Here is a 12095-nt window from a genome sequence, read left to right as displayed (position 1 = left end):
ATTTGTACTCTGGGAGGGCTGATTCTGATATGTGTGGGTCAATTCGAAAGATTTAGGGGACTCTGGGTCATTTGGATTGGACAGATTGCCTATTTTTTGGAAAAATTGTCCACAGTAGCGGTAATAATTTCCCTTTTGTGCTATTTATATCCAATGGTAGCAACACTACTCATGGTAGTCAAAATCAACCCACCGAGAGAAAAAATATGGCCACTTTCTGGTTAAAACTGCATCCTCAATAACACCAAAGCCATCTTTTAATATTATCTACATAAGCTTTAATTTCATTAATGATAATTAATGCAATTTATGCTAATAGTCCAAATTACCCAACATACGCAAGTAAGCACCCCCCCCCCCGGCTGCAGCCCCTCTTCACTCTGACATTAAGGTAGACTTCTGGAAGTGCTCTGTGTGAGGAGGCAGACCTTTATTTAAGGAGGCGGTCAGAAGGTGCAGCTGTTGTTCCCTGCTCAGTGACCTTTAAATACCACACATTAATGCAGCCGCCAGCAAACAAACACACTTTACAGAGAACATCTGATAGTTAAATAGACAGACAGACAGACAGACAGACAGACAGACAGACAGATTTACCATACTGGAGACGTGAAGATGTCACGATTTCGTCCCTTCAAACGTGACAGTTACACAGTATTGTTAACATGGCCCAACCAGTGGAGAAATACCCAGAAAAGCCAAGCAAATGCTCTACCACGATTGTCAATATTAATATAATAATTATTTATTTTGTAATAGTCACACTCAATTTCGCCAATTTTCTTGTTGCCCCAGCTGGTCGATACCTCTTTTAGCAGAAACAAAGGCTACATTAATGTATTAAATCGATGTTAATCCATGTGTGTGGTTGTGGAGTTAACGGACGTGACGTTGTGCGATTGCGTTGCCAAGCAACAGCTTGGGTTCATGTTAATTTACAAACTCTTCAACTAGAACCCTAGTTATATTTAAAAACATTTTAGAAGGCCTCACGAAATACTTTAATGTAAATTAAAATTAAAATGTGAAGGAATGTGTGTAAAACTAAATATATTCGTCATAAACAATACCGGAAACAGACATAGGCAAGATCCTCAGCTCGGATCTCGAATAATAATAATACTTTATTCCGAGTGTGATTGCTTTTCTCTTTGAAAGTCATCACATAACGGCATTGTAATACACGGTTCGGCTGCATTCAATATGACACATTTGCCGTAGTTCTTTATTGATAGAGCCCTGATTAGAAGACTTCTAGACAAATAGGAAGAACTGCCGCCGAAACTGAATACATGACGTGAATCATAAATATATCAGCAATTAAACAACATCTTCAATTTCTCTTCACGTATTCACCTTGCAGTATCAATACTAATTCGGCCGACTTTTATATTTGATCCAATTGGTAGATAGGCTATATTTACGCCATATACAATATGATGTCAAATCAGCGGCGGACCCACGGCACTATCAGAAACGTTGCTATCAGAAACGTGGACGTAATATGGTCGGTGTTTACATTAGCATCGCTAACACTCAGAGCTAACCTGTAGTGCACAGAGCATGTATGTGAAGAAGGAAATAAAAAGGAACTCACCTTGTGGTATAACCGGCAAGAGAGAAAGCCTTTGAGCTCCATACTGTTTCAGAAATAATCCTTGATCTAATAATCCTTGCATTTAATCACCGCAGCATTTTAGACAGTATCTGCCAGGTCCCGCATGAGCCGCTAAGGCTCCGCCCCCTCTTATTTTATTTTCAGTAAAAAAGAAGAAGCTTTTTTTTAATTTAGCCTTTATTTATACAGGTGGAAATCTAATTGAGACACAGGTTCTCATTCTCAAGAGAGACCTGTTTATACCCAGAATCAGCACTTTTGTAACAGGAAGAGAAATAGAGGGATATGAGGCTAGAATGGGGGATCTGTTTGGTATTTTTATCAAAACACTTCATAGACATGTTTTTAATATTTTTTTATATATCTGAGACCTATGCTATTGCCTAAAAATAGCATGATAAGTTACCTTTAACCTGTTAAGCCCGAGAGACCCCGGTACCGGGGCCCTCCCGCAACATCTGGCAGGAAACAGTGTCTGAGGGCATCTTAACATTTAATAAACTATGAATGTTTTATATCCATGTAACGGGAAGAAACTCATCTAACTGATCATTTAAAAAAAAAAAATCAAAAAAAAAACCACAATGCTAACGCTGAGCCTCTGAATTAGCAACAAGCGAAAAATGCTAACAGATTACTGCACCGAAACTCACTTGTAAAACCTTATTATTTATCCTTTCTGCACATCCAACACATCAATTTGCATCGTGAGGTGACACAGAATCAATAGGTACATACATTATCACTCTGTCACTCACTCTCGCGACTTTATAAACAAAAACATGTGGCGCTAGGTAGCTAAAAAAGCTAACATGGTTTACCTGTGTGGTAGTCTGGTCAAAAGTGGTCTTCAATGGCATTACAACGATAAAAACGCTGCTGAAGTTAATCCATAGGTTAATCCAATGTGTCTGTGTCCCTTTGAAAGGATTTCTGATAATCCATGAGCAATAAACCTGCATTTCAGTTTCTAGATGTCAGAGCGAGAGATAGGTTCACTCTGATGCAAACCTGCATGCACAAAGCCCCCACTTTTTTTTACCATGTGTGTGTGTGGGGAAATTCCCCTTCGATTCCATTGGTTCTAGCGGTTATAAAGAGATTTCATTTGTCAAAATCGACCAAGGGGCGCCAGAGATATGGAAAATCCACCCAAATAATAATAATAATAATAATAATTCCTTACATTTATTATAGCGCTTTTTCAATGACTCAAAGCGCTTTTACATATACACACATTACACATATCATACATGCAATGGTCAGAAACTGTGAACAATACCCACAAATGACCCCAGAAGTGGTTTTCTTTTCCTAAATCTCTCTAAAAAGGTCAGATTTCACTTGTTTTGCATCAATCTTGATACAGGGTACTTATTATATGTTGTACTTTAGATTCCTAAAGCTTTTAGTCTACCTTACCATCATCCAAGGGTAGTATTCACTATAAGTAAAACATATTTTTTTGACGGACACTATAATTTACAGTTTTTTACTATGTTCAATCTGAATTTTCTTTAAAATAAAAAACATCTATATTGATTCTGACTTTTCTACATCCAACTCACACGTTTATCATTACTTTGAGAAAAAGGTTTTTTAATTTAACCCTTTTAGAAGTGTAGATATGGTCATTTGTTCTGGGAATGTCATTTTCGAGCCTGTGACCTGAAAAACAGGCTGAGGGCTTAACAGGTTAAGAGAAGTGAGATGCAGCCTGGGTGTGGTGACCTGAGAGCTCTGAGAACAGACCTGAGAGCAGCTGAGAGGGTTATTGATTATCATCTGACAGCAGAGCAAAGAGACTCTTCCCCACGGAGAGGCAGTTAGTGTTTTTGTCAGAACACACACACACACACACACACACACACACACACACACACACACACACACACACACACACACACACACACACACACACACACACACACACACACACACACACACACATACACACACACACACACACACACACACACACACACACACACACACACACACACACACACACACACACACACACTGTATATTCAGAAATCTGTGTACATTTGGATCAGTTTATTTGTGTTCCTTTCAGAAATACTGTAAAAATGACATTATATACTGCCCCTTAAACAAAACATTAGTGCACTTCCACAAATAGGCAATGCTACAGTAATCACATTGTAGTTAGCGAATCATCTATACTGAATGATTGGAATGTTACTTGACATTTACAGCACAAAGGATTCTGGGTGCTCTGGGTCTCAGCCTGATGGATGCAGCATTAGGCATAATCTGTTTCTATTATTATTTAGAAGTCAATCCAATGCTCTCCATAAACAAACACAAATATCACATTCAATAGCGCTATAATCAATTTTCAAAAAATATGTATACCTTCAATGTAAACACCTAATAAAGTTATATTTTTAAATGCTCGCTTTAACCTGATTGAAAATGTAAAAATGTGTGCAATAATCTAATAACTTGGCCAATAATGTAATAAAATGTCCTGATATTGTAATGCATTTTTACTATAAATGAAACTGAATATAAAACAGTGGTTCTCAAACTGTTTTGGTCAGACCCCTTTCAAACTAGTTAACACATGTTTGTCTGATAACAACAAACCACTTGCCATCTGTAATAAATGACCCCCACTGTGCCCCCCCTGCTCAGCAGCAGACACACAGACAGAGTCAGGCTGAACAAAGCTGAGCATACAGCTGCTAAAGAGACAGATGTTTGCCTTAGGAGGCAGAGACCAAAAACAGAGCAAAGAGGAGAGGCAATGTTTGACTTGTTCTGTGTCTAAAATGTTCATACTTATGTACATACATGAGCTATTTAAGTGAATTATTAAGTCACAATGCAAAGTGTGACAAAATGCACTATGAGTACCAAACAGTTGAGTGTGGAACACTAGACACTTCTAGCACTCAATGATAGCTAACTTTACTACTTATAATACAATACAGCTTTATTTATAAAGCACTTTAAAACCTGCAGACAAAAGTGCTTAAGTGTACTTAAGTGGCAAGGTCCATAGGGACTGGAAGGTCACCAGTTCAAGTCCCGAAAAGAGCAAGTGCTACCGAGGTGTCCCTGAGCAAGGCACCGTTCCCCACACTGCTCCCCGGGCGCCGTACATAATGGCAGCAGTGCAGAACACTGCTCCTAACACTAGGATGGGTCAAATGCAGAATGTAGATCTTCCCTCAGTGTGACTATTAAGGGTAGATAAATAAAATAAAAAATAATTATTGTAAGGGAAACTTCTGCAGCAATGGAGAGTCAGGACTCAGAGAGACACGAGGAGTGTTGGAGCTTTGATGTCAAACACTGGTAGTTTATTACAAGTCAACGGCCGGATAATTCATATCACAAGTCACAGCAGCAAAAGGTTCTGACTGCACGGGTGGGTTGTCATGTCAATTCTGAGCAGCATATCTCTCGATAGACCTTTTAACTAGTTCAGAGAGAGTAAACAACATATTTGGGGAGATGGGGCGTTAACATCTGGAGACACAGGAGATGTCTCTCTCATCTGTGAAGCTTAGCGTAACACCCCCTATGTCCGCTAGGTCAAGCCATAAAACGTATAGTATCAACATACGACTGCATTATCACATTCCTTACGGAAGATAAGGAGCAGGGCTGATCGTAAATGTCAACACACAGAAAATGTTAAATATCTTAGGAGTAAGGAAGAATTATTCTTTGACACTTAGGAAGAGAGAAGAAATATTCTCTAACAATAATAATGTAATTTGCAGCTACGAACAGCACAGCACCAGACAAATTCAACCGAAACATGATTGTTTCACTAACCACTACACTAGATTTGAGAAGAAGCCAATGTTAATTTAATTAGCTGAGCAGTCTGTAAATATTTGCTACCACAAATTTGCAACAGCGCTACATGGTTGAAATTCAGACACTGCCTGAGTGTTGACAGTGTACGACATGCAGTGTACTCAAGAGAGTATACACATTGAGACACAGCACTATGGTCATCAAAGGGAAACAGAAAGACAATGAAGGATTGTTGCTCTGTGACTGCTTAGTTTGGAAATAAACAACTACAGCTATAATGTATCCAGTTGTTTCTACTGCCCCCACATGGCAAAACATGTTCTTGCAGCTGTATCTCCTGCTACTAACCTTTGTTTTCTCCATGTCTTTTCTGTTTTCTCTCGTAGTGTGTCAGATCTTACCAAAGGGCGTGGTTTCAGTGATTGGTCCCGCCGCTAGCCCCGCCTCCGGATCCACCATCAGTCACATCTGTGGGGAGAAGGAGGTGAGAAACATGCTTCTGCTTGGATTTAAAATATGCTCTGTATCAGAGTGAAGTCCAGTTGAGAAAACTAGTAATAAGTGTGGGATCTGCTGTAATCATTAAGCAGCAGATCACTCGGGACATTTCACCTCATTCATCATTTTTCTATTTATCAATCAATACAGACAGTCGGCCTAAGATCTTTGCCCTGTGGAGTTTAAATTGAAACAGAGCTGTTAAACTGTCAGTGTGAAAAAACTCTTAGTAGCTACCTCAGAAGACATATTGTGTTTGTCTCTCACCACCAGGGGTGGTGCCAGGGGGGTGCTGAAGCACGCCCCTGGATTGCCAAAAGCACCTCCTAAGCACCCCCAAGAAATATGTTTGTTTTTTTCGAAAATTATTATTATTATTTTTATTAAATTAGAAAGATTATTGATTACATCAATGCAAATGTGAAAAACACATTTTTTACCAAAAACATAAAGCCAACACAGGTGATATGATTAGGCCAATGGCCAGCACCCATTCTAAATTACTTTGTGACACTTGAGTGACTTCCTGTTAGCTAGAGCGCCAAATTATTTGCTAACAGAAAAGTGAAACATTTATCGTTTTTTGTAGTCCTTAAACGTCCACGTGTGGACACTCAATCAAAACCACCTGAAAGCGAGAGGGATTCTGCACATAATAGGCCTCGTGAGTACAAGTAGCTTACTTCTGGGTCTCTATGTTTCATTCAAGCTCTGCTCTGTGTGTGTGTGTGTGTGTGTGTGTGTGTGTGTGTGTGTGGTGTGTGTGTGTGTGTGTGTGTGTGTGTGTGTGTGTGTGTGTGTGTGTGTGTGTGTGTGCTTTTAACTTCAATATTTAAAAAAAAATCTTCCCGGGGAAACATGCCCCCGGACCCCCCTAGAGGAGGTTAGGTCCCTCCTAGAGGAGGTGAGGTCCACTCCCCACTTGTACAAATAGCACTTTACCCCTGCTTACACCTATATAGAGAACCACAGTGACGCGTCCTAAAACCCGGAAGTAAACTTCTTCCGGTTCCTTTGTGAAAAACGCAATGCAATTTCTCCATAGGATTTTGGAAAATAGCTCGAAATAAGGTCTGTGGTTGACACACATTTAAGAGAGGGATCACGTTTTGTTCAGCCGGATAATCTCCACATGTCTACCCTACTTTTATAATTTGTGAATCATAAATCTAGTCGCCAAAAGCGAAATGCTAACGTTATGCTATAAACGAACTACAAGCCAGTACAGCAGCAGGGTCGCACGACTTCAACGTCACGCCAACTTAAGATCGTTTCAACTGACTTGCACTGAAACTGCACTTTGAACACTTTAAATATATTAACATTTCAAACTGTATACCCCGTTTATCTAGGCCCTTTTTGTTTTGTTTTATGTATACATGTCACACTGTGGGAAACGATATTTCTGGATGTATAACACATGTAGAATTGTTTACAATAAAGCTGACTTTGACTTCCGCGTGCTTGCATATTTTGATAAAGCTTTTCATTTTAGCCACACAGAATTTAACTAGAAGTCATGGCTGTGTCAATTACCAGTCTGATATCGTTTTACAAAGATGACAAGAAGAGTGTAGATAGAGGAGAGAACCACTACAAGTCAGGACACGTACAACAGTGCAGCCGAGATGAAGGTGTGCTTACCGGTGTTGTCAGCGCTAGCATGAGGGACAAGGTTTATATTGTCGGTGAGTAGTGATTGCAAGAGTACCGTTAACCTAGAGTTCATTTATTCACATTAATTCCCATCAACAAATCCATTTTATGTGTCACATGAAATCTTTATTAGGCAAGGCAAGTTTATTCATATAGCACTTTTCAACACAAGGCAATTCAAAGTGCTTTACAAAAAACGAAAGACATTAAGAAAATGGCATTTAAAATCAGTCATTTAAAAATAAAAGCTAATAAAATAAACATTGAAAGAAAAAATACATGGATAAAAGTTACAGTGCAGTCTAAGATGTGAATAGTTCAATTAAAAGCAGCGACAAAAAGAAAAGTCTTCTTGCTGGATTTAAAAGTAGTCAGAGTTGCAGCGGACCTGCAGGTTTCTGGGAGTTTGTTCCAGATATTTGGAGCATAATAACTGAACGCTGCTTTACCATGTTTAGTTCTGACTCTGGGGACAGAAAGCTGACCAGTCCCTGAAGACCTGAGAGATCTGGATGGTTCATCATTTAGCAGGAGGTCAGAAATGTATTTTGGGCCTAAACCATTCAGTGCTTTATAAACCAGCAGCAGTATTTTTGAAATCTATTCTTTGACAAACAGGAAGCCAGTGTAAAGACTTCAGAACAGGAGTGATGTGATCCACTTTCTTAGTGTCAGTGAGGACTCGAGCAGCGGCGTTCTGAATCAGCTGCAGCTTCCTAATAGATGTTTTAGTGAGACCTGTGAAGACACCATTGCAGTAGTCGAGTCTACTGAAGATAAAAGCATGGACAAGTTTTTCCAAATCCTGCTGTGACATTAGTCTTTTAATCCTAGATATGTTCTTTAGGTGATAGTAGGCTGATTTAGTAACTGTTTTAATGTGACTGTTGAAACTCAGGTCAGAGTCCATGACTACACCTAGATTTCTGGCTTTATCTGTTGTTTTGAACATTGCAGACTGAAGCTCAGCGCTAACTTTTATACATTCCACCTTGGCTCCAAAAACCATTACCTCAGTTTTATCTTTGTTTAATTGGAGAAAGTTCTGACACATCCAGTCATTGATTTGTTCAATGCACTTACTCAGTGTTTGAATTGGAGCATAGTCTCCTGGTGACGTAAATGTGTGTGTCATCTGCATTGCTATGGTAACTTATTTTGTTGTTTTTCATTATCTGAGCCAGTGGTAGCATGTAGACGTTAAAGAGAAGAGGCCCCAATATTACAAATATTACACACCAGAAAACATAGAAATATCCATGAAATAAAAATACAGTAGGCTATAAACAATTAAAGGGATAATTGGGATAATTAAATAATAAACCAATCCCACCACCACAGGTATCTACAGGAGAAGAGGGAATTCTCTCCACAGAATATGAATGCCCATGTGAAGAATGGAAATGCAGTCATGCGGCTGCATTAGCCATCTTTGCCATCCACACTTTCAGCTGCACTGACTCCCCCTGTCAGTGGAAGAAGCCAAAGGCAGCTACACGTACGCATTCAGTGGAGGAGCTATTTCCTCCAACCAATAACTCATTCAACCCGCTGACAAGAGAGCCCACCTCCGAAGATCGTGACTGGCTGAGGGACAGACTCGGGGGCAGGTTCTCAGGAATGTCTTGGCTTCTCTCCCCCGAGCCAGAAGAGGAACACTACAGCTTGGAAACACTTACTGTTCCTGAAATTCTCAAACCTGTTGGGCATCAAGGACCTGAGGCAATTGTGGCAAGCATGGCATTGTCTGAGGAGCAACAGAGGGCAATGCAGGTGGCTGCAACCGGTCAGCGAACCAACCCAAACTGGCATTTGTTCAGGAAAGGAAGGTTGACTGGCAGCAACGTTGGAGCTGTCCTGAGGTCAAAGCGTGTGACTGCTTCCCTTATTGCCAGGGTGCTAGGGCAACAACAGGCCCTGGATGGTGTTTGGTCTGTACAGTGGAGGACTATGAATGAATGTGAGGGTGCCAGGGCATTCACCACTGCAACCCAGATGCAGGTCCATGAGTCAGGTTTGTGGCTCTCCCAATCAGGAGTGTTGGGTGCATCTCCAGATGGTCTGGAAAGGTCTTCCGCTGTGCTGGAGGTAAAGTGTCCCTACGGAGCCAGGGAAATGACAATTAGTGAAGCATTGCAAATCAAGGGCTTCTGTGTCAGTAAGGAGGGAGAAACATTCAGCCTGCGTGAGGAGCATCCTCACTGGCACCAAGTGCAAGGTCAGCTTCACCTCACTGCAAGAGAGAAGAAGAAATTAAGAAATTGTGAATCGTTTTTAATTTACATTTACTCGCCTTTGCAATGTTGTGGTTGTTAGAGTGTTGGGTTTCCTGTCAGCTCGTCTGTTGGGAAGATATAAAATATTAGTTTCATGGAAGTCACATCGTCACATATAAGAGCATTAAGACATACAGTACATAGGCTAAAACAAAACATCTAAAGATATAACCTTGCAATTTGTCTCGTGAACATTTTCACTATTTTGACATTTTTATAGATCAAAATTGAACTAAAGAAATAAATGGTAGATTAATCCATATTGAAAATAGGTGTCAGCTGCTACACTAATTATAATAGTTATATTTCTTAATTAAGATAAGATATTACTGTATTGATCCCAATTTGGGAAATGTTTGTGTTGCAGCAGCATAACAAGAAAAACAAAATATAAGTTATTATATATACAAAAGTATGTGAGGGATGGAATATTAAATTGAATATAAATGTAAAATGTACATGTGATTTTACGTCCAAGAGAAGCTATGGAGCAGAGCGTTCTCTGCCAGCCAGAGGGGATTTGTTATTAGTTCAATATGTCAAACTGATTTCCCTGACTACAATCTTTAGTCACATGGTGAAACGTTATGCTGCTTGTACTAATTAGACTTATCATATAAGCCACACAGGTTTTAATAAGATGTATTCATTATCTTTACTTATGTTGCGGTCTTTTCAGCAGTGCCATCTCTAAAACGGCGATACAGTCACTACCCATCATTTACATTTCACCGTGACATGGACACAAATGTAACGTCAGCTTACCTCATGGCACGAATCCAGACTCTCCTTTGGAACACATTGGCCGGGAAACGATAGAACGAGCACGTTTCATGCGAAGACCTGTGGCTGCAACCCGGAGCAAAGCAACAAACCATTGCGTATCTAACTAGTAGCGCTAGCTTTAGCTAACGTTAGCTAACGAAACGAACTGCCGAGTAAAATTGGAAAACACTGGTAATTAATTATTCTATAATTTGTAAAACTACGGTGTTAAAAACGACAATTTCAAAAATACAGATTCTAATGGTCAGATATAGATATACAGATACTAAAGATAGGCAGGCACTTGCTTTCAAGCAGAACACAGGGGGAAACAAACTTAGCGGGAGTGTTTACGTGTTAGGCGTAATGACGTACAACGGCCTCGACAGTTTCTGTAGTCCTATTCAGCCACTTGGTAACAACCATCGTTTTTCAGACACGTCAACTCTTCAGAAATCACCAGTGGGGTCACTGCTGATGTATTTAATGTCGTAGAACAAAACGTGATTTATCTCTTAAAGTTGTGTCAACCACAGACCTTATTTCCAGCTATTTTCCAAAACCCTATGGAGAAAATGCATTGCTTTTTGACGAAGGAACCGGAAGTGCTAAAAATGCTAACTTACTTCCGGGTTTTACGACGCGTCACTGCGGTCCTCTATGCCGTGAGCTGATTATCGAGCCTTCATTGTAACAGTCGCAGGTACACTGTGTGTGTGTGTGTGTGTGTGTGTGTGTGTGTGTGTGTGTGTGTGTGTGTGTGTGTGGTGTGTGTGTGTGTGTGTGTGTGTGTGTGTGTGTGTGTGTTGTGTGTGTGTGTGTGTGTGTGTGTGTGTGTGTGTGTGTGTGTGTGTGTGTGTGTGGTGTGTGTGTGTGTGTGTGTGTGTGTGGGGAGTGTTGCAGTAGAAAATGCAACTGTAGCGCTGGTGCATTAATGGGAAACCCTAAATGTTTGATCACCCTCTATGAACCGTCAAGCTACCCCACAGCACCCCCTAGAGAACATCTCTGGCGCCGCCACTGCTCACCACACAAATATCATTCAAATATAAACTTATTGTTATATTGTACAGCTGACAGCTCAGTTGTCTGTATTTATCCGGATGATTTTTAAGGATTTTACAGCGAAAGAGGAATTTCTGACACTGCTTCCACTCAAAACAACAAGAGGTGTGGACGTGTATAATTCTATTAAGAATTATTTCATAAATAACGGCGTGCAAATGGAGAAGCTTGTATCCATAACGGGCCGTCCACACTACAGCTTCGACAGCTTCAAAAACGGTTTCCAACGCGGCTGCCCATTCACTTTGAATGGGGTGACGTCACGTTGCCTCGCTTTTCGCCGAACTGAATTGTGGATAGCATAGCGGTCCGTCTCCGGCGTCAGTAGCCAGCGCCAGCCAATCAAATCCCGTTTCTGAAAATCTGACAGCTCAAGCCATAGCCAATCAAACCGCGTCTAAGCTGGGAGAGATATCCCG

At 40.4% G+C, this 12095-nt stretch overlaps 1 protein-coding gene across 1 annotated transcript in view; it reads left to right on the top strand.

Moving 5' to 3' along the window:
* LOC117454804 (glutamate receptor ionotropic, kainate 5-like) overlaps nucleotides 1-12095 on the top strand; it is a 403890-nt gene that overhangs the window by 207596 nt on the left and 184199 nt on the right. The window contains exon 4 of the mRNA XM_034094000.1: nucleotides 5803-5900. Within this exon, the coding sequence (XP_033949891.1) occupies nucleotides 5803-5900 (98 nt within the window). The remainder of the gene's footprint in view (nucleotides 1-5802; nucleotides 5901-12095) is intronic.

Source organism: Pseudochaenichthys georgianus, chromosome 11 (genome assembly GCF_902827115.2).
Source record: "Pseudochaenichthys georgianus chromosome 11, fPseGeo1.2, whole genome shotgun sequence".
Lineage (NCBI taxonomy): Eukaryota > Metazoa > Chordata > Actinopteri > Perciformes > Channichthyidae > Pseudochaenichthys > Pseudochaenichthys georgianus.
Note: the sequence above shows the minus strand (reverse complement) of the source record. Positions and strands in the feature narration are given on the sequence as shown.